Source organism: Pyricularia grisea (genome assembly GCF_004355905.1).
Source record: "Pyricularia grisea strain NI907 chromosome Unknown Pyricularia_grisea_NI907_Scaffold_8, whole genome shotgun sequence".
Classification (NCBI taxonomy): domain Eukaryota; kingdom Fungi; phylum Ascomycota; class Sordariomycetes; order Magnaporthales; family Pyriculariaceae; genus Pyricularia; species Pyricularia grisea.
Genome location: NW_022156721.1, coordinates 217,214 through 242,609, shown reverse-complemented (window position 1 = coordinate 242,609; position 25,396 = coordinate 217,214). Strand labels below are relative to the sequence as shown.

The following is a 25,396-nucleotide window of genomic DNA, read 5'->3' as shown; positions in this document are numbered from 1 at the left end:
CAGGGGTTTACCTTACTGGATAGGGTTGGGCAGCGGCACAATTATTGGTTGGCAGTAAGTAAGACGGGGCACAAGTTCACCTCGGTGCGAAATACGGAGTACCACGTAACTCGACAAAGGTGGAGGAGGGTTAATGGAGGGGGAGCCCTTTGCTGTGCTGCACGTTTCCCGACCCTGCCGGGCCCGAATGGCTGCTATTGCATGATCTGAAGTAGGATGGACTGCTGCAAGCTTATCATTTGTGGGCCAATTTGGGGTACAGAGTAGATGTAAACAGGGATTATGATGACAGGCACATGACAATATCTTTTCTGTCATTAATTGTTCGGACCTTTCCAGTCTTGTGAAGATGCGACCAAAATCGATGGAGATGGTTCATCCCAGGAAGACAACGGTTTTTGGCCGCATGAATAGGATTGACAGGGTGATGGGGTGGAGGCAGATTTGGCACAGGAAACGGTCTCGTTTTCGTTTTGTTTTTCGTCTCAATACGATAACAGTAATAAGAAAGAAACAGAAAAAAAAATTAGGGCGTGCTTCTTTGTTGAGGTGGCGGTGTTCAATCTGGATACACTGCAAAGGTCAAGACTGAATAATTAGGAGCTCAACCAGTGACAAAAGTTCGGTTCGGTTCGGTCCATTAGGTTCCAAGGTTTGTCATAGCACATACAGTATCAAGTCAAGAGTATCCTGCTTGTAGTGTGCTTTCATGAGTAACCGGAGGGTTTGTTGTGTATCGGAGTTACAGAGGTAGCATACCACGTACAATTGAATGATTCAATGTGTGATGAACAGCCTATCAATTGGAAAATGTCTGGCTGCAATACCAGCTAGGCAAAAGCTTAACATGTTGCAGTCTGAAAATTGGGTCGAATTACAAAGATCAGCAATGACACAAACCTACTCCTTGTCAACGCAATACGTGGGCAAACCGTGGTCCGATTTTGCTGCCGACATGGTGTGTTTTCCCAGCGGGCCGGACTCTAGCGGGGAGTTGCAGAGGGCCCTGATTGGCGTATGGCGTTTATGCGTTGTGACTTGGTAGCACCTTTGTAGACACAACAGACAGCCCGCACCAAGCTTGGACATGCCTGTTCTGGAGCTCGGACCCGCATCGGGCGTCAGCGGCTTTAGAGACAGGGGTGCAACGGCCACACCTTGACTCCGCTTTGAGCAAAGGAAACACCATTTTACAATTTGAAATCCACCGACCCGGGCTTGTTGAAAACCTACCGACCTCCCACCCACCAGAGCGCGACTTCGAGTGCCGATTTCTCCTCCTTTCTCTGCTCAGTTCCAGTCTCTTTCGTCATTCTTCGTCTCTCCCGCATTTTTGTTCTTGCCCAATTCGTAACCGTATACCCTCCAAAACAGCCAGCTTCGACAGCCTTCAAATTCCCGGGGAAAAAATTAAAAACTTAAACATTAAACTCGGCTTACCATCGCCGCGAATTCCCGATCCCTGTATTCCACTTAAAAAAAAACCTCTATCCAACACCACGAAATGTTCGCTACAAAGGCCCTCCGTCAGGCTGCTGCGCACGCCGAGCGTCAGCCCCTTATCAAGTTTATTGGCAAGAGGAACATCCCAGGTAAGCATAAATTTTGACGACGGCCGCCGTCGCACCGTAAGCCTCGGTGCAAACCCGAGCTTTCCGAATCCTTCCGACCTGAAAAAAAAAAGCCACCGAAAAACACCGCGAAAAAAAAAAAAAGAAAAAAAAAACCAACCACCTGCGCAATTCTCACGTTTTTACCCAACAGGCGCCAAATAACTAACAAAACCCTTACTTCCAAATAGCCTCAGTCGACCACACGCCTCAGCCTCACCCCGCAGCCCCGGGCAACATCCTCCCCGGCAGCGGCGCCACCACCTTCAGCAAGTACCGCGAGCACGCTCAGCAGTTCGGTCCCCTGCGCAAGACCATCAAGTCGGGCGACGAGGGTCTTGTCGGTGGTACCTCCGGTCACGATCTCGGCCCTGTCCAGCCCAGCAAGAGCGGCGTCTTCTTCGACCGCAACGAGCTTCCCTCCAGGTTCCACCGCCAGCCTCTCAGCATGGCCGAGATCGAGGCCATCGAGACCGGTGGCGCCGCCCTCTTTGCATGAATGACAGGGGCAGCAACTGGAAAGTTAACGGCATTTTCCGGTTATTAATTGAGTAAAGACAAAAAGACGGGCGACGCAAGAGCGCTTTGTCATACGTGGGAGAGATTTAAAAAAAATGATGGAGAGACTTCAACTCGAGAGTAACAAAAGACCTCAAGAGCCGGCAACTTGATGGTCAGAAAGGCTGGGGCCAAGGCGAAACCCCCATGGCGCCGACGTTAACTTCCGATTTATTCGACGGGAACAGCATCGGCACCGGACAAACCAAGAACACGGAAAAACAAGCGCCCGGAGTCAGAACGGCAGCGATGGCGTACATGTTTTATTTTTGTTTAAAACAAAATGGGATCAAAAAAGGCGCCGCACAAAGATACCACGAGAAAATACAGAGGGTCGGTGTACGAGGTATGGGGAGCAATACGATGATTTGACCCTCGCCGAGACTTGTCTTCTGTTCTCAACCCCTTTCATAAAAAATTGTATATACTCCTGCATTACTTGGGTTTCATGTTGCATGACGGGGCAAGGCATAGACATGTCGCCTGGGTCAATTTTCCTATATGGTTTTTTTTTTGGAGTGGTTTATTCGAATTGAGCGTTTTGGAAGACAGATAGAGAAGCAACTATGCTAATGGCTCGTCGGCTGCTGCAGGCCGCGGGCAGGTATATAGCAACCTCTTCACATATAGTCCATTACTCCAGTTCTGGCAGTTTGTTTCTCCAATCCTTTCGATATTCTTTGCGCCATTCACTATTTTCGGGGCCATTGCATATAAATTTTTGAAGATGAAATTGATGATTAATGTACAACTGACGTATTGTCGTATACAATAGTATCCGGACTATACCCTTTTTCGAAGAGAATACATTTTGTTATATCGTAACACCCCCAAACCCCCACTGCCTATGGCGCAGCAACCAAAAGTTTACAAGTTTGTCCCGGTGTCGGAGACAAAAAGAAGAAGAAAAAGATGTAGAGAAAAGAAGAAATCGTCCCATTACTCCGACCAGCCACCCAGCCTCCCCAACCTCTTCACCGTCTCTTCATAACCCATGCTCGTCTTTACGCAGAAACACCCGCGATAAAAGTCCCATTGATCCTGACGCCCGATCTCTGCATCTCGAGAAAGTTTGGCGCCGAGGCGGCCGGACATCCGACGCCCCTGACGCCACTGAAGCTCTGCAGGACGACGAGCATGGCGTCGGCGCGCACGCGGTTGGTGGCGGGCGAGTCGTCTGCAGCGTCGTTGCTGAACGATATGGGCTCGTCGACGAAGCTGCCCGCGGCGATTGCGTCGCGCAGGCTCGAGAGGAAGACCTCTCGGTCTGGCGGGCACGAGCAGGGTATCAGTACGATCTCGGTGCCCGTGAATCCGTCGCACGAGCCTGGCTGCTGGGCGTCGCGGTTTGTGTTGGGTATCACGCCAAAGGATGGGACAAGGTCCGGGTTTAGACCGCTGCTACCGCCGTTTGAGAGTGGCGGTGGAGGAGATGGTGACGGGGATGGTCTGTCAGGCGTTGGGGTGAAGGTGGAGGGTTCTGTTCCGGAAGGGGCGTCGGATGGGGGAGGGATAAGTATCACAGGCAGGGTTGTACTTGGCTTTGGTGTTCCCGATGCAGGTTCTGGTGTCGATGCTTGTTGTGATGTGTCTTGCGCTGATGGTGATGGCTTCAAAAATTGGGGCTCGTTCGCTGGAGCTTGTTGTGTTGTACTTGCCGAGGGAATTTTGGGGTCCAGGTTGACAAACACGGGGTCTGAGATGGTGATGTTTGATGTCCTGGGATGCAGAGGTACGGCTGTGACAAGTGCCGTGACACTCAGTACAGCAAGACCTTTGAGAAGCTGCATTGTGAAATGGTTGATATTATGGTCTTCTATCCTATAACCGTCAAGGTAGGATGCAACTGTAATATGGAAGATGGTGGGCCTGCCGGAAGAAGCAAAAGATGAACGAATGAATTGAAGAAAGACGCTTGATTCTCTTCAAGGACGCATTTCTGGGGAACAAGCAAGGTTCTTTGTTTGTCGATTCCTCTCCACGACTTTTGATAGATGGCGAGCTCTGATTGTCGACCCCGTTGTCCACCGGTGTTCTTTGATGGTCCCGCGATATCCAAGGGACGGCAAAGAACAGACTGTTGTGAGAGAAGCTGCTAGCAGGATACGACCTGGACAGTCCCTGAGAACCCTTCAAATTGCACGGCCGGCGGCTGATGAATATTAAAAGTGACAGACAGAATTGACAAAATCGAATATATTATTACGTCGTTGTACACTGACCAACAGAGGGAGGGTTTTGGGGGCGACGAGAATCATAAACGCGAAACAACACAGGCTGAGCTACAAAACAAGCTGGATCAAGCTGAGAATGGAATGGAATGCAACAAAGTTTATCTTCTTTCCTGTCCTTCTTTGGCGCCTTCCTTCTTGGATTACGCACCTATTCCAACCAACGACCCAGACCAGATATGGCAGGTACGGCCGTGATTCGACTGGGCTGTAAGCGCTGATCCCAAATGCAGGGGGGCGCTTCCACGAAACGGGACCCAGAACAGATGCAGGCGCCGGGGTTTGAAGCGCTCGCTGACTGGCCATTTCGATTGAAACAAACACTCGTCCACTAAGCGAAGTTGTATTTTGACAATCATGAAACCTGGGGCTATGACTTGAATTTAAATTTGAAAGTAACTTAAATTGTTGCTTTGCTTGGCCGACTCATCATTCCAGTTTATCTTTTTCCCTCGTGTCGCTTTTTCCTCTGTCAATTTCTCAATTTACCCTTATCAGCCATTTTATTGCTTTGACCCTTGACTATTATCTTGGCTTGGCAGAAGGACCGAGTGGACAATCCCGTCAGTCTCAACGCAACTCTCGTTGAGGGGCGATGGAACCCAAAACTACATGGTAATTCGTAAACCGAGCCACCTACCTAGTACCTACCTACCTACCTAAGTAGTTAAACTGCGTACTGACCTACCAAAACTAAGCAAACATGGTGTAGAATATAACGAGTGTGCGCGCTCTTTGCGAGATTTCGTAGGTATCGTATACGCACTTTTTACATCACTATATACATACTGATCTACCTGCCTCAAGACTGGAGGATGACCCATCTGATGCCTAGCGACACTATCAATCGGCCGGTATTCCTCTCAGGGGATGAATCCTGACCTCTTGGTCATTGGTATAGGCGGCACGAATATGCTTGCAATGCTCTGGGTTATCGCCGTGCTTGCCGTCGCAGCAGTGTGAAATTTGTGTCGACCATGAAGAGGCAATTCGGCATCTGACAGACCAAATTCAAGCCGATACGGAAGCACTACTTCAAGTCAGCGCGGAGGAATTCAGTCAAGCTATCCCTGCCAATTTTGACAAAGAAAGAGTACACAGGGTTGCAGCAGCGATTGGAATTGGAGAGGAAAAGAGGGCCAGAGTGAGCACCAAGAAGGGCAACAGATAGGACTTTAACAAATGATGGGCTTGTTTGGAGAGATCCGCTGCCCAAAATTGAAAAGGCTCATCCAGCTTTAAATGGAATGAAGTCGAACGTGATACTGCAAAGGTGTTTCGCAGATCACCAGGTAAGGTAGGTAGGTACTTAGGTTGGTAGATTCCATTGCACTTAAACAGAGCCATCAGACTGCACGTTTCATTGTTACGTGGAGCCAATACGTCACGTATTCATGTGTGATCTTTTTATAGTCCTCTAACAGAACCTTCTCCTCAGCGATCAAACAATTGAAGCAGAAAACAAATTTGGAAGCAGACCAAAATATGTATTTAAAGGTAGAATATGCCCTTCTCTTGTTAATTTTTCCATCATCATCTACACTGGCAGCTTTTTGCTATACATTCTTTCGCTTGTTGATCAGCACTTCCGCTCCTTGCAAACAACGACTTGTCCCAGCTGGCTCGGTACAGCAGTTTGAATATCTGTATACCATACCAACGCTTTCTCTACTCCTTATCACTTCTTCCTGCCACGAAGGCGCGAACGGTTAACTCCGACCCTACCCTTTTTTACGGTCCCTACCTACCACAAAATGCATATATCCAAGGCATTCGCACTCGCCCTGGCTGGGAGAACCATCGCGGCCGACAGCAGCGTGGGTAATTTTTCCTTTTCCTGCGGCAACATTGTGCTCAAGAACAACTTCACGCTCCAAGCCGACTGCACGAAATCTGGTGGAGCTGGCGGTCCTACCAATACGATTGATATGAACCAGTGTTTTGCTGTTCAAGATGATGGGACTGTTGAATGTGGAAAGACAGGGCAAGTGAACCGACATTAATCGGGCGCAATGACAGAAAAAAGTTTATGCAAAGCAAAGTGATTCGACGGAATAGCTTAGACTGACAAATATAAACAAACAGAATATCCGGGTGCTATTTCGATGGATTTGGATACGGCACAGCCACGAAGGAAGTCGTTTGCAAAGACAAAACCGGCAATGAAGTTAAAAGTTTGCTAAATCTAGGTAAGCTTTTTTTTTCCAATCTTTGTCTCCTGTCTCTGTTGGCCTTTTAATCAACCAGATATTGGTTGGGAAACCCGAGAAAATACGCTAACATGCCGAGAAAAAAACTCAGACAAGTGTATTGGAAATCAAAACGGCCAACTCGTCTGCTAAATTTTGGCCGTGGTGCGAAGAGGGATAGAAAGGTTGTGGTTAGTCTGAGGAAAGTTAAGATCCATATGCTCTCAGCAAGTCTGTACCTGTCCCTAGGTATCTTAAAAGTCCATAGCAAAGTAACACTCTAAGCAACCCTTGACGCAAGGTGCGAGCACCAGACCAAGATGCCTAGCAAGTCAGCAGCAACCAATGCCAAAAGCTACTAAACTCTGTTATTTTGCTCCCGAAACGACTGGCAAATTCAAATACTTGCATCCTCCTAAGCCTATCCTTGGTTATAACTAAGGTAACTTAGTAAACTTAAGATCTGGGGAAGTTTACCCACCTATGTAGAGTAAAAGTTTAGAAACTCAGCAGATATACCCTCTTGTGAGTGATGTATTCCAGAAGACCTTTTGGAAAGGTTTTGGCTGTTGTGCCGTCTGCAAACTGGGTTGCTGTGGCTCTACTACACCAGTATGAGGTACAGGTAATCATTTAGATACGAACAAGATCCTGTTGGGTCAAGTGAATGTATCAACCCCAGATGTAGGGAGGATTAGGATTGCAGCCCTCATAGCACATGCCCAGATTATTTACGCAATTTCTGTGCTGGTACACGTGCTCGCAAACTTTGAATTCTGTGTTCTTTCCGTAGCAACTGAAAATCAAGTGGCTGGTTGGAGGTTCTTTGAAAATGAATGCACATGCTTTTAGAAGGTGCTGCTCTGGTTACCATGGCTGTTGATGCGCTGGTCATGACCGCGTGACAGGATTGAGGGACAAGGTTTGATTTATTGCTGCCAGCCTTTGATTTTATATCCTACATACATGCAAGAGTTACTGCACTCGTCGTCCCTGTGATGTTGGAGACTGATGCACTGACAAGCATGAGTCTCGTGCACTTGCAAAATTCATACATTTTGTTGATCTAAATAGTCGCTTCAGAACCGCCTTCGTGTCCCACAAACATGCCTCTTTTCAAACACCTGTTTCTTTTTCTTTTGCTCATTAACATTTCAACTTATAGTCTTACAATGGTTCGACAGTTTCAAAAGCCGGACGAGTCCCTATCCTCACCACAGCCTGGCCCGCCGCACGGGTCGGCAGGTGAAGTCCAAGGACAAGACACTGCCATACCATACCTGGCCCAGGGACAGTGGCAAGGCCAGGGAAACCCAGCGCAAACCTCACCGACAGGAACCACTTCACTGGTATTGGGACCGCCAGTATTACCAATAGCACCGACAGTTCCGCCTTTAGAACCATCACTGCCGCCTCCACCGCCGCTATGGACTGCGCCACCGGTATCAGGAACATCACAGTCAGCAGGTCCAGTACCGGAATCATCGATAGCGGCCCGATCGGCTAAGATGCGGCGCAGGGCATTGAGGGCGGTGCAGACAGGGCGAAGAAGAAGCGTAGCAGTAAATGCAGAACCATCAGGGCCACCAGTAGACCAGTTTGCAGCCCCAGTCGGACAGCCAGGGCCAGCGAGAGGAAGGCCGTCAAGAGGAAGGCTGCCAAGAGAAAGGTCGGCAAGAGGAGGGAAACCAGCACCACCACCGCCACCACTATTCTCATCAACGACACAAGACGCAAATGCACCGGTCCAAGCTACGACCTCTGCCACAGTGCCGGCCCCAACACTGCCAGTCCCTCCAGCGAGTTCAATCCCAACCGTAAACCCCATCTTCCCCGGCCCGAACTCGGTCGTATCAAACCCCTGGGATTCATCACCCAGCCTCCAAGCCTACCGGCTCTTCAGCCTGGCGGAGAAATCAAGATATGTCTCAGAACCTGCTGTGGCTCATCAGACGCTGGATCAGGCGGTGCGGCAGTTTGTGATGCTCTTCCCGGCTGACATAGACATCAACGATATCCTCACTGATGAGGTCATGGGCGTGCTAACCCTGCAGTTTGGCAGGCCAAGATTGTCGCACGATTCTGGCAGAGATGGTAATGACAACCTGTTCCTGCCGCAGATTCGGGACACGGTGATGCTGCAGGTTCGGGAGAACCGGCTCGCTCACTGGCATGAGCTGGAAAGACGGGCGCGGCCGGACACATATACACCATATAGGCTGTGTTCTTGTCGTGTCTTGCCTCTGCCTTGTTGGTGTTGCGGTTATGGTAACTCTCGTTAGGGTTCGTGAGAGGCTGACAGTGTGGTGATTTGTTTGGTGGCGGTCCAAGGTTGTGATAAGTAAATTATTTGGGTAGCATTCTGGGTGTAGAAGACGGGGTTTTGGTACGATAAGGCACTTTCTGAATTTGCAGTTTCCTGGTCTAGCTCGTACTCCGAGTAGTACCGGAGTGGCATCGGCGATTATATTATGCTAAAACTAGCGCGACTGACTTCTACACTGAACCAAAAGGTATCGATTATTCCCATCCCAGTCAACCTACATTGGTACAATTTACTCTCACGTCCTCGCACCCACAAGCTTCACTGCAAAAAAAAGGGGAAAAAAGAAGCAGAGACACTCCGTCGTAGTCCGTCCTGCTTAGAGTTGGAAGCCCAAAACGCTAGTCGAAAACCCTAGATCACGATTTCAACCAAAATTGCAAGCATTGCCTTCCTTAAAGTGCTTAAATTATATGTGTGCGTGACCCTGTAATATAATGTTTTATGGTTCGGGATTGGTACCCAAGGTAGTTAGTTATATTTCCACCTATTCTGGACCTTTTGTCATTGGATACGACTCGTGCGTCGAGTAGGCACGAATCTCTGTTTTATACAGACATAACCTCGCGATTCGTGCAGCGCTTGTGCCATGGATCCGTGGTTCACACTTGTCCGCCGGTTTGCAGGTGGATGACGACTCGGACATATCTACAGTTCCACTTCCATAGGTTTTTTTTCATAGTTACGGCGAAGCTAGCGGAGAGCGACTCCGTGAGTATAGCGGCTCCGTGAGTATACACGTCCTTTTTATTACTCGTCTTTGCGAATTGAGTCAAGGTAGCGTTGGAGTGGCTAAAACGACTAAAAGAATATACGGGGAGATAGAAGGTATCTCGCATTTTAGTCGAAACTTAGACAAGACGGGATGTGTATAAATTGGGGACACAGATCGCAGTCCTTCAGGATAGAATCAACATTAACATCATTCGCTTTTCATATCAGTCAAAACAAACACATACATAATCACTGTACTAATTCCAAAAGAAACAGCAAAAGAAAACCCATCATGCGTTTCCTTACCATTCTTTCATTTTCCTCTTTGGCATCCATCGTCATTGCGAGGCCAAGAGTTGCAGGAAGTAATCATCCCCTCCCCAAACAAAACAAACACACTCCTGAGAAACTCACCACAGAGCTCCGCAGACTTTTAGTGCTGACTACCCTATCTCAAGGTCTTGGTGAATGCTTCAATGATGCCGATTGTCACTGTGATCCCAGTTTACATATGCCCGAGATTTGCCATCATCGTAAGGATCTTTCTTGGTTGCCATTCCCAAAGGAAAGCCACATCACTAACTTTACGCCGCAGCGGGTGATGCCCAAGGACTTACGAGAATCTGTATTCTTGCCACCGGCTCCTGTTAGGACTTTTTTGAGGATGGAAGAATCAAATGGGTGAAAAGAAGAGGGCGAAAATAAAATAAAGAATAAAGCATACAATTATAAGAAAAAAAAAGCATTGCAAGCCGTGACTCCAGCAACCATGTTTTCCTCCGACATATACTCACTATTTCAGCGACAAAAAGCCCCAGCACAAGTGCACGCCAACCCTTTCATATAACCTGGAGAGGGGAAGCTGACTTATAAGACGCTCCACAGATCGTCAAAATAGCGATTAGCTACTACATTATCTTTTGAGCTTATGTGCCTAGTTTATACCCATAATCACAAATTCCTGATTACTTTTCCCCCCCGGTCAGTCTGTCTTAACCCCTTCTACTTCTGCGTCCTCGCGGCCACAAAGTCCACCAGGTCAAAAAAGCTCTTCTTATACCGGCGCTCCATGGTAGTGCGGTTGACGGTCTGGAGCCCAAAATGCTGGTCGTAATCGCCAAACTCCCAGTTGTCGGCAAAGCTCCAGGCAAAGGCCCCGGCCACGTGCACTCCATCCTCCCATATGGCCTTGAGCGCCTCGGACAGGAAGCTGACGTAGTAGTCGCTCCGGGGTTCGTCAAACTCCTGCGCCGCCTGCGTGGCCGACCCTTCGCCGGCCACGGGGAATCCAAACTCTGTGATGACGATGGGGCGCCGGAACGAGTTCCACAGGTAGTTGAGGTACGTCCGGAGGTACTTTGGCGTCATGTAGACGTACGACTGCGACCTGTACCCAATGTCCCACCCGTTGGTCGTCGTCGTGCTCTGCTCCACGCAGTACGGAAACAGAGGGTCGGACTGGTTGGCCGCGCAGGCCGCGATGCCCTGGGGCGGCGCCGCGATCACCGTCGCGGTGTACGGGTCGACGCCTAGGAAGTCGGCGGTTCCGTTGAGGTACTCGAGGTCCGCGTCGCTCAGCCGCACGTAGTCCGGAAACGTCATCTTGAAGGCCTCTGGGTAGTCCTTGCCGAGGAAGATGGGGTTCGCAAAGGTGGCGAGCTGGAATTCGTTGAAGTGGTTGGCGGCCGTGACGTCCTCGGCCTTGCTGGGGTCGCGCGGTACGCCAAAGTTGTCGTTGAACTTGAGAGACACCCGACCGCTGCCCTTGATCTCGTCGTGGTAAAAGTGGTACAGGCGGGCGTGGGACTTGACGACGGTGTCGATGGCCTTGGCGTTGTCGCTCCACAGCAGCGGCTCGTTGAAGGTGAACCACACGGGCACGCGGTCGGCAAAGTGCGTCATGACCACCTTGCCGTAGTGCACAAAAGCGTCTTGAAACGTCTCGTTGCTGTAGGCGCCGTTGCTGTTCCCGAGCCGCGACGGGCTGGGGTTGTAGGGGTCCTAGTAGAACTGCAACGGCGTGTCAAAGTGGATGAGGGTGACGTGCGGTTCCATGCCCTTGGATATGACAAAGTTGATCAAGTCATCGTAATGGTTCAGCCCTTGCTCGTTGACGGGCGTACCCTCGAGTGCGAACGGCAGGATCCTGGCCCAGGGGATGGAGAAGGAGTAGTACTTGACGCCCATGGCAGCCAGACGCACGATATCCTGCTTGTACAGGTAGTAGTTCTCGTTCGTCACGTAGTTTGGCAGACCCGGACGACGCGGGTCGCCTGCTGCCAGGTCCAAGATGGCTGGCGCCCGGCCCTCGTCGGCTATGGCGCCCTCTATCTGACTTGCCGAGCCGGCAACGCCAAGCTCAAAGTCCTTTGGAAAGTAGTAACAATCCTGCGGCTGAAAGTACCTCGGGGGTGGGAGCACAAGCTCGCTAGTGGGCACGGGGGTTGGGGAGACGGTGGTCGAGTACATTCCCCGGCTGGTGAAGTTGACCAGGGAGGCGCGCTCCCACAGGGCCGACCAAGCGGCCTGTCCATACGGATCGGCAGTATCCGTTGGAGCTGCGGCAGCGTTTGGATACCAGTTACCCCAGGTCGTCGTCGACAGGTCCGGGACGAGGTGACTTAGGGATTGGTAAGGTGGAGCGTAGGTCTTGGTCGGACCTGGAGTGACAGCCGTTGCCGTGCGCACAGTCTCGGTCTGAGTGAAGGAGAACTGTGTAAACGAGTAAACTGGGCTCGCGGTGGCGTAATAGGCGTCCGAAGAGCATCTGTCGGGTCGCCGGACAGGTCCATCGGCGTGCAGATAGATCTGCTGTGCCGAGACGGCAGATAACCAAGTGAAAAGAAGGATTGCAGTCTTCATCGTGGATTCTCGGGTCAGTATGGGCCCTACGATGTCAATCCATAGAGTCCATGAATGTTCACTGACTCCTCGCTTCGGTTATGCCTGATCATTTTTATATGCGAGCTTTGAACGAAAGCGAACACATTATGATGTACTATTCCCTCCACACCCCGCCAAAGATGCAGTAATGAGGGACACATGCCGAACCGGTTCATCTCAGGAGTGGACAGATAATTCTGAGGATCGCAGAGGAGAATGCGGAGAAACAAATATGGCCGATGAGCCCCGGTTCTGAACATGTATTAACGACATTTCTTGACCGCCGTGTGGGCGATCACAAGGAAACAATAAGATTACTTGGCATCGGGTTAATGTTTTTTCTTTCTCTTTTCTTACAAGCGTTGAGGTCGTTAAAATGCGGGGAAATGGGCGGCAGAGAATCCTTAGAACTTGACGCTGGGATATGCCCGTTCACCAACACCATCCCCCACACCCGAAATACTACCGTGTTGCTCCATAAACAAAGACATGCACCCCACGGAGGATCTAGATGTAAACTTAATCGGAGAAACCCTCGGTACATGATGGTACGCATTAAAGAATGCCCAAGATTGACCGCATGCCTTTTCCTTTCTCTCCTCTATTTGGGACCGTGTGATGCAAGATCTATCATTTTCATCGTACTCATAGAGTGGGGCGCCCAACTCAGGTTGAATCTGGCACCGAACAGGTGACCATGGCCGATAGTTTGAAGTGCTCAAGGGCATGTGGACGAGGGCAGGCTATGTGAACTTCAGTCCACTAGACGCAGAGAGAATGAAACGATTGCCTTCCGAACCACTTGCTCGCCGTTTGAGCAGTGACGAGCCCATGCATCTTCACCCTTGGAAGGCTGTCCAAGATGTTGAAGAAGATGATCCATGCTTTCCAGTCCGAGTCTTTTTGTTTCCTTTCGCAAAGTCTCCCAGGTGGCGCGGTCGAACCTAGCTCCTAGGCTGTATAGTAGACGGACCATGGCATCGTCCTCTCGGAACACTGCCAAGGCCAGTGCATCTTGGACCGTCTCCTCACCATGTATGGCCTCCAGGTCTCGGTGGTTATCATCAAGTTTGGCGAAGAAGGCTACTATGGTTTCAACCATCCTTCTTGAGCCGCTGCTTGCTGCCGCTACCAGTGCCCGATCGGGTTTGGAGACGCCGTGAGACAGCAGAAAGTCGACAGACGCGTGATTGCCGTCCAAGGCGGCCACGGAAAGCGGGCTGCGAAACTTGGAAAGCATGTTGACCGGGTCGCATTCGTCTCCGTTCCTATCCAGTGGTAGAGTTTCAGGAATATTTTTATTCTCAGGGTCCTCAAACTCTCCTATATCGTCATTGGCAAGTTTGTCATTGCTCGAGGCTATGGCAGGTTGGGCTTCGATCGAATATCTGTCGACGAGAAACTCCATGATTTCGACGCATCCACGCCTAGCAGCAATGTCCAGCTGAGACGGGAACCACTTGCGTAGCAACCAGGCCTCTTTGGTCAGGCCCAAAATAGGCTCCTGACTAGGCAGGAGGGAGTGACCTACAATATCGTAGCATCTCCTGTATACTTGGACATCGGTCGTCCTGCGCATGCAGTCGTGCACCAGAATCCTCATCCAGCCACTTGTGGGATCGCTACCAGCGTCCCAAGGGCCGGTAGGTTCTGGGTCTTGGTGAAGTTCCTCAGTGCTAAGACCGAATTCCATAACGTCACGTGCTCCTTGCGGGAAGACGCAACTCCCAGCGCACTGGATGGCTCTGCTACGTAGCTTGTACATGCTTCTGCCCGGTTCTTGTGGCAATGATGTGAGAAAGATGACGCAGCGGCGACTTCCTCCAAAAGCTGCTGCGTCGAGAGGGGCAAAGAAGGGGCAGCTTGGGCGGCTATAAGCACCAAATTGGGTTATTTAGCTTCTATTTCCTGTCGAAGTGGGGAAAAAAAAAGCAACTAAAATCAATAGACAAACAGAAACTCACCGCGATGACAATGGTTTGCTGTCGTTCAGACTGTCACGCACAAGCTCCTGGACAATTTCTAGCTCATCCAGATAGGCAGCTGCGCTCAACACAGTTTCGCGAAATGCCCTGGTGGCCTCCTCATCCCTCTCCAGCCTTTCCCGCACGCCCTCGTCGACGGTGAACTCTGCAAAAAAGGTGTCACGGAAATGCGTATTGAACGAAGATATGTCCATGAGCGGCAATCTGGAAAGCCGAAAGATGACGTCATGCAGCTCATCTTGGGGGTCAAATGCAGAAGCAACGGCGCCGTCGGCGGCCCGCATCCGCATCCGCATCCGCATGTCGACGATGCGCTCGGCTACGCGCCTCATCATGCGCAGGCGCCTGGTGGCCGGCGGGCGGCGAAGGTGGCGCAGACCCCAGTCGCATGCTCGCTCTGGTCTCGGCCCGCCGGTCAAGGGTCCCAGTGGCTCCACTTCGCCGCGGACGGCGTGGTTGATGCGCCAGGCGAGGTAGCGCTGCCAGAAAAGCTGGGCGGATCCGTCGGGCCTGTCCAGGCGGCCAAGCCAGTAGGTGTTGTCGGGCAGACCGGCGACGAAAATGATGGTGAGGATGTCGGCGGACCAGACCCGGCTCACCAGGCGTAGACGCAAGGCACGCTTGAGGCCGCGCACGATGACGGCGTGGGTGAGGATCTGCTCGAGGATTTCGGTGGGGAGGTGCGGGAGGGGCATGTTGGGCTGTGCGACGCTGAAGATTTCATAGCGGGAATGAATATCGCACCAAAGAAGGTTTGGTTGAGACGAAAGCCAGACTGACTGCCCTGCCTTTCAAGGTGGCTGATGGATGTGTCAGGAGATTGACAAATTAAAGGAAGCTGTCCTAAAGTAAGTTGGTAAGGTACATTATTCATTCGGGCGAAGTTTATCTCAACAAACGAACCGACTTGGGTCCGATGATGCTCTCCAATTGCTTTGGGTTTGTGGCATAGGATGATAGGTAGGATGTATCTGATGGTGGAGTGAGTGGGTTGGACCCGCTAATTTGGAAACTTGAGCCCCTCCGAATAGGGCTAGACAAACAAGCTACAACGCCAAGAACAGCTCCGTGCGTGCCTGCAGGGAAGTAAGTAATGGGGCTGGCTGATTAGCAGTCAAGCAGTGCACTAAGCAGTCAAAAAAATCTTGATTCTTGAACCGTTTGTCGAAAACCGTTGTCCGAATTTCGACAACGGTTCTCGAAAAACTCAGGAGTTAACCGGATCGAACGAACCTACCTACCTACCCCTACTCACATACCTGGCAGGTACCCAAACCTCTCGGTCTAAAATTTTACTGGGTGGCAAGGTGGGTCCAAAACAGACTGACTTTGGAGCTAAAAAGTTATCTGCCCGCTAAGTGATCGATCCCCTGAAAACAATCGGTCGCATTCACATACGAGGTACATCGTTTCCCTTGATTATAGCCAAGTTAAAAATCAACATTCCAGATCAATCAATTCTATGTATTTCGTAAATTATCATTTTGATGCAGCTGCGTTAGGCCCATACAGTCGAGCCGAATGCCGGCCTGAAACTGACAATAACTGACAATGTCAATTCCGATAGCATGACCTGCGCCCGCCGGATAACAATGGTTGCAGTCCAAAACACAATAGAATAGACAATCCCATCCATAAAACTCCCCCTTTCATCCCCTCACCCACAAGTTTCAACCTCTTACAAAGCCAAGGCGGCGAGGGCGGCAGCACCCATCCAGCTGACAACCATCTTTCCGTTTGCGGAGTTGGCAGCCTTGGAAGCGGTGGCGCTAGCAGACGAGCCGGTAGCAGTTGAGCTGGCATCGGAAGCACCGGACGTCTTGGCCGTGCTGGTGGCGGAGCTGCTGCTGCCGCTCGAGGTGGTCGAAGTCGTGGAAGCTGTGGCGGTAGAGTCAGCTCCAGTCGATGAGCCAGTCGCAGTTGTGGATGTGGACGACGAGGAGGAGGAGGAAGAAGAAGACGAACCTCCGGTGACGTTGAACTGGTTCTACAAACAGAAAGCAGATTTCAGGTTAGTAATTGTAAGCGAGATAGAAAAAAAAAAAAAAAAAAAAGGTCCAAGGCTTGAGGGCTCTTGGATTTGTCGACTTACCGACTGAGCGTAGATCTGCTCGGTCTTGGTGCCGTTGGTAAAGTCGATGGTGTAGCTGTTGCCAGCGGGGAGCTTGCCGCTCGCGACCTCGTAAGAACCGGCGCTGGCCTGGACGTCGGAGGCGATCAGGATGTCGGAGGGCGGGTAAGTGACCTTGTTGGAAAGGTAAATGTTGAAGCTGGTCTGGTCGGTGGAGACGGACTCCCAAGTGATGGTGTGCTTCTCATTGGAGCTCCAGACGGTGTTGGAGTTGGGCGAGGTGACCTTGAGGGCGAGGGCGCCCGAGGCGAGAGCGAGGAGAGCCAGCGAGGAAACCATTTTGTTTCAAATTAGATGGTGGTATTCTTTTTAGTTGAGTTGAAAAAAAATTAAAGATCTGAATATTTTCGAGAGCGAGTGACTGGTAGTTGGACAAAAAAGCACAATTAAACGATCGTGGACGTGCTGTTGGATAAAAAGTCTTGGCGATGAGATTAAGAAAGATGCGTTGTTCTTGTCCCGGCAGCGCCGATGGATGCACGTCAACTTTATATCAAAGGACAACTCCGTATTTAGTGGATCAACAAGGACACATCCAGGCATGACGTATCATAATTTTAACCCACATGCCTTTTTTCTACGAGTCAGGGGGGGTGGATGGCAGGGTTCAGCTGGATTTGTGCAGATACGAAACGGCTTTTCATCAAATGGCATTGACCGACTCGCTGTCAACTCGTGTTAGTGGAGTGTGTGATAGTAAGGGCCCACGGAGATCTTCCGGAGTACTTTTTTTTTTTTTTTGTGTGGTAACTTTCGTAACCCCCCGTGAGGATGGCAAATAGTAGACGCCGACATAACCGAGGGAAAATATGGTACCCCTTACCACATTTATCCTAATCTTATCTATGGTAGCATTGCCCATCTATTTTGATGTGTAAGCAAACTCTTCTAGATCTTTGTCATTTTGCAGCCGTTTTCCATTTTTAAACAACCAATACCCAAACCATGTCGCCAAACACGAGCAAAAAATCACCCCAGAGTGCAACACCGTAAAACCCAGGGAGGACTCGAGGCGGGACATGAGCATTGCCGAAAGCGAACCCATGGCGAAGCGAACCAGCCCCATGGCGGCTGAGGTCGATACGGCTTGTTTGGTCGACAGGTCCACGAGAAAGAGCGCCGAAGACATGGATATGGCAAACAGACCCATGCCCATCAATGCGTTCCCGCACGCCGGAATCACCCACCATGTGTCTCTTTCGGCTCCAAAACTGTAAAGTACCATGGAAAGTGACACGATCGCCCCACCGGAAACAGTCAGCGGCAGACGATGCTCGGCTCTTTTCTCACCGTCCTCTGACCTGGCAGCACGGGTGGCGATAACGCGGTCCGACAGTGTCCCGCAGACCAGCAGACCGACCAGGGTTCCGATCCCCATAAATATGAATACGGATCCGGCTTCTGCCGGGGAGAAGCTATAGACATCCTCGTATCTCGCAGGCACGTCCACGTACAGCCACACTTGCACGCTGTAGAAGAATGACGATAGGATGACTATGCTGGCCACGGATGGATGGAGGAGGATTGTCAGAGGCCGCACCGCGGCATCCCTTAGCAACACGGCAGTCTTTTTCGGCGCGGCCGATTTTTCTGAAGTACCATCCGGCGCACTCTCGCGCAGACCTACAAAGGTGAGCGCCGCATTGACGACCCCGACGCAGGCGAGCAGGACGAAGCAGCCCCTCCACCCCAGCGCCGACTGTGCGATCCTCCCGCCTGCCGCGGGGCCGACCAGGGGCGCCGAGACGCTGCCGACGGCGATGAACGACAGCGCGCGGCCGCGCACCTCCTTGTCGAAGAGGTCGGCGACGGTGGACGAGCCCAGCACCATCGGCGTGCCACCCACACAGCCGGCGAGGAAGCGTAGCGCTACGAGCGACCAGATGTTTGGTGCGACGGCCGCGAGGGCGGAGAATAGTGCCCACAACACTGCGCACAGCCGGTACAGTCTGACCTTGCCGTAGACGGCCGACAGGGGCGCGATCAGCAGCGGGCCCGTCGAGAAGCCAAAGATGTAGGCTGATATGGTGAGTGTCGCGAGTGAAGGGTCCTCGGAAGGTGACAGTTCCGATATTAGTTGAGGCAGGGCTGGAGTGTAGATTGATGAGCCGAGAGGTCTATAGGATTGGTTAGCATGCTGGGTCAGCTTTTTCGGTGAGCTTGCGGTGAGTAGTGGAACCATATCATGGTTCAGGTTATGAGTCGATGGGCATGACTACAGGCCGGAAGCAGGATACCTACGTTGCAAAAGCCAGGGATCCGACTATAGCCACTTGGACCCATTTCATTCTAGTAGACAAAGGCTTTGGTTGAGAAAAGTGATGCATCTCTTCCTCTTCCTCGACCATGGCCAGGCCATTATCCTCCTCGCTCAGCAAGGGCGTGTCTGACGACGAATGGGAAGGCAATAGTTGAGTGTTTGCTTGTTGGGGTTGATCATGCTCGACATCATGGTTGGTATGGTGGGTAACGAAATGGTTGTGGGCAGTACTAGTAGACGGATCCATAATGGAACCGTCCCCAGGTGCTGTGCCTGCATAGTGGTTGTGACTGTCCGACATGTCGAGTATATGGCTGATGTTTAGGGGAAAATATATGTTGACCAAGTGCCAAAAGCCTCTGCTTTTCTATTTGAAACTACTCGGTAGGTCCGGATGATGGCAGAGGGGATCTCCCCCCCCCCTATTTAAATCCGCCGAGAACCGTAATATACAGGTCTGCTCTACATCCAGGCATGCCCTTCCAATGGCGTTGATCCGGGAGCGGAGTTGAGCAAAGGTGATCTACCACACAGATCATGTCCAGTTCTGGTATACAGTTCGATATACAGTTCCAAGCTCAAGTTCCAAATCCACGTTCCAAATTCAGGTTCAATACAGGTTCGGTTTCTATTTCGGTCCAGAGTCCATTTCCAAGGTCACATATCGAGGGTCCATATCCAAGATTTCGCAATGGTCCAGGTTACATCTTCCAGATCGCATACCCGGATAACGTCTCTAGAGAGACGTACCGCAATGCTCCTTGTCCCGTCTCCACCGAATGGGTGACCAAGCACCGCCTACGGCCAGGGAAGTTGTGCTTTGCCAATACCTTGGGTGAGCCCACCGATGTATCTCATAGATCTTCCTTCGGATAAGTTCCGCACCTGTATTATGGGCCATTCCATCAATTTGCTGAGTCGTGCAACGCAAAGTGCACAGCCAGTCTCTCAAGTATATCCAATATTGGACAATATCATTAACTCTCCTTTCCATTTGCGCATGATTTTCGTCGGGAATAAAGGACTCTCAAACACGATATCCAGGCAAGTGGGGAACAAAAAAAAGGGGGGAGACCGCAAACTTGGTGAATGGGACCACCCAAAACTACCAAAAAGAACCTATCTACTCACCATGTTTTAACAACGCGTGACTTTTTTTGCACAAAGCGGTTATTTACAGAACACTTTTACAGATTGACGATTTTCTACCTTTTATTCCCTTCATTTGCGGTAGTTACTCGGCGACAGACTCCCAGCTTGACTGAATAAAGTTCTGTCGAGTTCAGGGCAACAAAAGAAGGGACAAAAATAAACATAAATTAAGGTTTGCTCTAACAGTTCACGTCATGTACTGTCGCCGCGCTGCTGACACATCTTTAACGCGACGGCGTTATCCTAGACGCTAAGCATCGCAACGCAAGAAATATCTGGTGAAGATCACCGTTGTTCCAGAATGGGAGACAATAATTAGCTTTCGATATGTATAGCCCATTCAGATTGCAAAGGTCTAGAATTCCATCCCTCAATTCTGTCTCATAAAGATGCCATGCCGGGAAGGGCCGAAACTGGGTTTGGAGAATGCTCGGTTTAGATCCTAATTATAGTTTAGATTTTCTCGGTAAAAATCCTGACCGCCCTGGCCGCAAGAAAGAATGTTGTTCACATGGCATTCTTCAAGTAGCAAGGGTCCAGTACACATGATGTTCAAAGATGAGCTGTGATGTGGTTTCTAACCCCTTTTTGTACAAGCGCAAAATTATAGGCCAGACGCGGTATGTGTCATGGGCAAGGTATTTTAGCCTAGGTAGGTAGGGTTAGCTCGGAACCTGTCCCGCAACATGGTACAGGTTCGTACCACCACCCTATTGCCATGACTTGGTGCTTTCTCTTGATAAATACTTTTCCCCCTCTGATCAACAAATAATCCCGTAGAGGGAACATCTGAAGGCTGACCACTTATACTTGGTGATGGCGGATCATGATGGGTCCGATAAATATCTGGAGCTAGCCTTATTTGTGTTAACCTTTCCCATGTACAGTGAAGGTGATGTGAATGGGTCCGCAGAGCAGAACTTTCTTATATTGCGGTGCTTTCTCGGAATGAGCTTCACTTTATGTCGGGTTCAACGTCGTTTCTCGGTCCCGCTACCACGAGACAGGTTTCAAGAACCGTGACGTCTGGGCAGGTTCGGGCTGGCAGAAGAAAAGGTGACAGAAGAGGGGCCGACTGATTTGGACTTGCTTCTGAAATGTCTCACTGACTAACTTGCTTTCATATGCATGTTCTGCAATGGATTGTATCTGGCCTTTTGGGCAGCAAACAACATAGGCGTATGGAATATCATGTAAAAGCAGATAATTTGCCAGCCTGACATTGACCCCAGAGAGAGTAACCCACCATCTTCTTTTACCCCCAAACTTTCCTTGGCGATTTTCGTCTATCTCGTGCTTGGAAATTCTCCTCCCATTTGAGCCAAGAGCTCAGGTTGCTTCAGCAAATCAGCCTAACAGATCCTTTTCCCCTCTTCTACCACACTCATCAAATCACCAGGTGACCAAGCATATGCCACATGTTGAAGCCACAAATCACACCAAAAAGAGTGGAGAAAACAATACTCAACTTCACCAGCTCTTTGCGACAGAACCAAGTCACCTAGTTCATCCGAAATCTCACAGCCTGCAATTGGAACTATAACGTGTTGTTCCATTATTATTCTTTTCCGCTGCCAGCAGCTCAGCCAAAGCACACTATTCATCACCTAATATCTCTACTGCTTTAAGCTCCAAGCCAAGAGTTCACTTACACCCCATATTCTTTCAGCTTGGCTCCTTGGTGGAATCGGCACAGACTATCACCCTTGCCTGCATCGAGGGTTTTTCACAGCAAAAGAAGATTAGAGAGATTGAAGATCTGAAGATAAGACAGGTCTAGACTTAATTCTCCAGGCGAAAAGCGCGGGGTAAACAAAAAAGAGAGCTATCGCCGAGCTTTTGCGTACAGTCTAGCTTTCTTAGTGGACTGTTTCGGTGTGTGTGGGTTTGTGTGTTAACTGCATACTCCGCCAAAAGAAATAAAAAAGAAAAAGAAAAACTCAGTGCCACCCGAAAGTTATCATCGGGTAGCTTCGTTTTAGGGTTTTCAGAACATCAGATAAAAGTCAGGGTAAGCCATCCCGGTCCAAATATGTCGGAAAATATAGTTTCACCGACGACTCTGCGTCCGGACGAGCGGACACCGTTGCTGCAAAGCTCCAACGACCGTGCACAACACTCCTCACCAGACGACAACGGCTTCCCATCATCTTCAACATCACCAACCGTTTCACAAACCCTGAGGATGTCTACCGAGCAGAAGACACTCTTCAATGCCGCGGCATCACCCCACGACTCTTCAAAAAGAGCGGCGGCGGGGGTTGACGTTGATCGCTTTGACGGCACCACCAAGCTCGTGAGAGCAGATGGCGGGATTTTGCTGATCCCCAATCCCACTCAGGATCCCAGAGGTGAGCTTCTTTTTGACGCTGCTTTTTCTTTTTTTTGTAACAGCTAGCTTGTTTTCTTAATTATTGTCAGGTAGGGCTGTAAAGTTTTTGATTGTGTGGATCGACTAACACGGTACTAACTGTGGTGCAGATCCTTTGAATTTGTCAAATTGGCGCAAAGCATTGGTTATTCTGATTCTCTGTCTGTGTAAGTGGACCAAAAGATTACTCAAACCCAACTTCAAACAGATTTGCTTCCCTCTTTTTGCTACAAGCATTTTCAATTCCAAATCTGGTCAAAAAAAGAAAGGGGAAAAAGCAAAGTAGAGACCATGACATTTACATGTTACGAGACGTTTGTGGGGTTTTCAACTCGTTTTTTTTTCCACTCTGGGATTTCAAACCGGAATACCCATTTATTTCCCTAACCGGAAGTCAAGATCCGCAAAACCCTCGTCCCTCTACTTTGGATGCTCCACCACGACAAAGCTAACCGTCGCATCCGATGGTCGTCTCCGCACTCCACTTGAATCCGCCCCCCTTCCAGGGGATAGAAGACATGGCTAACCTCGTTGCTTTCGACCCATTTGGACAATAGACTCTTCATCCGGCCTCACCCTCGTCACGGCTCTCGGTGCGCTCATCGTCTACATCAAGCCCGAGTATGAGCAAGCCGGGGTGACGGATGAGCAGATCTCGAGTCTGCTCACGTACCCTAACCTCCTCCTCGGCATCGGCAACCTGGTGTCGATGCCGCTGGCCGTCGCCATCGGCCGCCGCCCCGTGCTCCTGGTCTCGACCATCGGCGTCGTCGTCGGCGCCGTGCTCTGCGCCACCAACACCTCCTTCGCCGGCCACCTCGCCGCCCGCTGCATCGCCAGCCTCAGCGCCGCCCAGTGCGAGGCCTTGGTCCTGCTCATGGTCCAGGACATATATTTTCTGCACCAGCGCTCCCGCGTGCTCCAGTGGCTGTCGTCGTGTCAGGTCGTCTTCAACAGCTCCCTCGTCATCAGCTGCTCCTACATTGCCAACTCGGCCGGCTGGCGCGCCTACTACTGGATGTTTGTGGGTCTGGCCGCCCTGGCCTCCATCTTGACCTTCTTCTTCGTGCCCGAGACCTCGTACGAGCGCCCGATCCAGTCCTTCATCGGCCTCGACGGCTCCGCCCTGTCCTCGCAGATCGACCTCCCGTCCATGGTCGAGGCCGACGCCCCTAGGACCATCGACTCGACTGCTGCTACCGCCGACGACGAGGAGACACAGCCGCGGTCCGCCGCGGGCGGCAAATTTGCCTATCTCACGTCCAAGGACCGCCGCACCGTCGACCTGGAGCGCTACCCTCCCCGTACGCTCTCGTCCGACATGCGCATCTTTGTGACCAGGCCCAACTGGGCATCCATGGTGCGGACGGTGCGCGAGATCGTCTCGGTGTTTTGGTTCCCCAACGTGCTGTGGGTGGCCATGTTCAACGGCCTGTTCCTCGCGGCCGACATTTCGATCCAGATCACGTACGGCACCGTGCTGGTGTCGCCGCCCTACAACTGGGCCGAGACGTCCGTGTCGCTCATCCAGCTGGGCCAGATCGTCGTGGCGCTCATCTGCGTGCCCATCGTCGGGCAGGCGGGCGACTGGGCCATCCGGTCCTTTGCCAGGAAGCGGGGCGGCATCCACGAGCCCGAGTTCCGCCTGCTGCCGTTCGTGCCGCCCGTGATCCTGGGCATCCTGCTGACGGGCATGTACGGCTTCGTCATCACCAACCCGGAGCGGTACCACTGGATGGCCATCGCCTTCACCGTCGACGCCTACCTGTACATCCTGCTGGCCGCCAGCACCATCGGGACCACGTACCTGATCGACTCGTACCCGAAGCGCGCCGGTGCCATCCTCGTCGTCATCCCCGTCACCAGAGGTCTGGTCAGCTTCGGCATAAGCAACGGCACCGTCGGTTACATTGCCAACATTGGCGCCGCCAACCTGTTTGGTGTTTATGCCGGTGTCATTGCCCTCTTTGGTCTCATGGGCTGCGTCTTGTTCTGGGCGGGCAAGTCCGTGAGGAGGTTCTGTGCCCCTTGGGCTGCTGATTATGAATGAGTATGCGGGTGAAAGACGATCAAGTTTTCTCCATGACTTTGACCACGCTAGGAAGGGATTTGCTGGATTGTTCTAGACTAGATGGAATCGTTATCTTAGGTCGGTTAGCCGTGCGTTGGAGTTTGATTGAAACGATGATACCAAGGTTACATAAGAGGGATGCGGGTTTTTTTTCTTGGATACTTAGAGTTTGATAGTAGCCGACGATACTTTACTAGCCTAGCATATAGAAATTCAACCAAGATGAAGCTTATAAAATGGGACATGTAGATCACTTGAACAAGAAACTGTTAGCAAGCTTGTTGATTTGACTCGAAACAATAACCCTTTGAGAGGGATGGGTGGTGCTGTGTAGAAGTTGAAGCCGAAAGATATTGTAGCTCCAAATCTTTCGCGCATCTCCAGTAGTCTCGCCGTGGGAACTTGCTAACTGATTTCTCGTAAAAAAAAGAACAAAACTCCCAGACCCTCTCTCCCAGTTGACAAAAACTGTCTCAACTCATAAAAAAAAGTATCATCATGTCCCCAACAAACTCCCCCTCACATGCTTGCCAGCTTGGCTTTCAGTAGGGTAGACGGTTTATCTTTTTGTCCGATACCGTGTTAGCAATGGCGTTTCTCAATATCACCAGCAAGAATCAATATGCCTTGATCTCCTGTTCCCCTTGTTTTCATTCCAATCACTCTCCCTTATCCGTTCAGAAAACTCACTTTCCGTGGGTGCCGCAGCTGGAGCAGGAGCAAGAAGCGCCGCAGGTGCAGTTGTCGCCACACATCTTGAATGTTGAGGTTTGAAGTCTTGGGTGGACTTGGTATGAGTCAGGGCTTTTTGTAGTAGTAGTGATGATCTGATGCAGTGTTGTATCGCGGATGATCTGAGAAAGAGAAGGAAGAATAAAAAAAAGAGGAGAAACAGAGATGGAGGGGCCTCCTTTTTAA

General features: G+C 50.8%; 9 protein-coding genes across 9 annotated transcripts; 4 read left to right on the top strand and 5 right to left on the bottom strand.

Moving 5' to 3' along the window:
• The first annotated feature begins 1,243 nt into the window (after positions 1-1,243).
• Positions 1,244-2,959, top strand: PgNI_11948 (uncharacterized protein). The gene is made up of 2 exons (XM_031131906.1): positions 1,244-1,592; positions 1,802-2,959. The coding sequence occupies exons 1-2, from the start codon at positions 1,505-1,507 to the stop codon at positions 2,107-2,109; spliced, it is 396 nt and encodes a 131-aa protein (XP_030977378.1). The 5' UTR covers positions 1,244-1,504; the 3' UTR covers positions 2,110-2,959.
• Positions 2,960-3,172: 213 nt separating this feature from the next.
• On the bottom strand, positions 3,173-3,958 carry PgNI_11947 (uncharacterized protein; the record flags this gene model as incomplete). Its single annotated transcript, XM_031131905.1, has 1 exon — positions 3,173-3,958. One exon carries the CDS (start codon positions 3,956-3,958, stop codon positions 3,173-3,175), a length of 786 nt encoding a protein of 261 aa, XP_030977377.1.
• Positions 3,959-6,153: 2,195 nt separating this feature from the next.
• Positions 6,154-6,565, top strand: PgNI_11946 (uncharacterized protein; the record flags this gene model as incomplete). Its single annotated transcript, XM_031131904.1, has 2 exons — positions 6,154-6,387; positions 6,485-6,565. 2 exons carry the CDS (start codon positions 6,154-6,156, stop codon positions 6,563-6,565), a joined length of 315 nt encoding a protein of 104 aa, XP_030977376.1.
• Positions 6,566-7,760: 1,195 nt separating this feature from the next.
• PgNI_11945 (uncharacterized protein) lies at positions 7,761-8,870 on the top strand (the record flags this gene model as incomplete). Its single annotated transcript, XM_031131903.1, has 1 exon — positions 7,761-8,870. The coding sequence occupies one exon, from the start codon at positions 7,761-7,763 to the stop codon at positions 8,868-8,870; it is 1,110 nt and encodes a 369-aa protein (XP_030977375.1).
• Positions 8,871-10,627: 1,757 nt separating this feature from the next.
• PgNI_11944 (uncharacterized protein) lies at positions 10,628-12,487 on the bottom strand (the record flags this gene model as incomplete). The annotated part of the gene is made up of 2 exons (XM_031131902.1): positions 10,628-11,609; positions 11,637-12,487. 2 exons carry the CDS (start codon positions 12,485-12,487, stop codon positions 10,628-10,630), a joined length of 1,833 nt encoding a protein of 610 aa, XP_030977374.1.
• Positions 12,488-12,739: 252 nt separating this feature from the next.
• On the bottom strand, positions 12,740-15,188 carry PgNI_11943 (uncharacterized protein; the record flags this gene model as incomplete). The annotated part of the gene is made up of 2 exons (XM_031131901.1): positions 12,740-14,379; positions 14,473-15,188. 2 exons carry the CDS (start codon positions 15,186-15,188, stop codon positions 13,263-13,265), a joined length of 1,833 nt encoding a protein of 610 aa, XP_030977373.1. The 3' UTR covers positions 12,740-13,262.
• Positions 15,189-15,806: 618 nt separating this feature from the next.
• PgNI_11942 (uncharacterized protein) lies at positions 15,807-17,164 on the bottom strand. Its single transcript, XM_031131900.1, has 2 exons — positions 16,586-17,164; positions 15,807-16,480 (listed from the first exon to the last, which is right to left on the bottom strand). The coding sequence occupies exons 1-2, from the start codon at positions 16,901-16,903 to the stop codon at positions 16,172-16,174; spliced, it is 627 nt and encodes a 208-aa protein (XP_030977372.1). The 5' UTR covers positions 16,904-17,164; the 3' UTR covers positions 15,807-16,171.
• Positions 17,165-17,486: 322 nt separating this feature from the next.
• Positions 17,487-19,185, bottom strand: PgNI_11941 (uncharacterized protein; the record flags this gene model as incomplete). The annotated part of the gene is made up of 2 exons (XM_031131899.1): positions 17,487-18,741; positions 18,866-19,185. The coding sequence occupies 2 exons, from the start codon at positions 19,183-19,185 to the stop codon at positions 17,487-17,489; spliced, it is 1,575 nt and encodes a 524-aa protein (XP_030977371.1).
• A 2,883-nt stretch (positions 19,186-22,068) lies between these two features.
• On the top strand, positions 22,069-24,457 carry PgNI_11940 (uncharacterized protein; the record flags this gene model as incomplete). The annotated part of the gene is made up of 2 exons (XM_031131898.1): positions 22,069-22,387; positions 22,965-24,457. 2 exons carry the CDS (start codon positions 22,069-22,071, stop codon positions 24,455-24,457), a joined length of 1,812 nt encoding a protein of 603 aa, XP_030977370.1.
• Between the last annotated feature and the right edge of the window lie 939 nt (positions 24,458-25,396).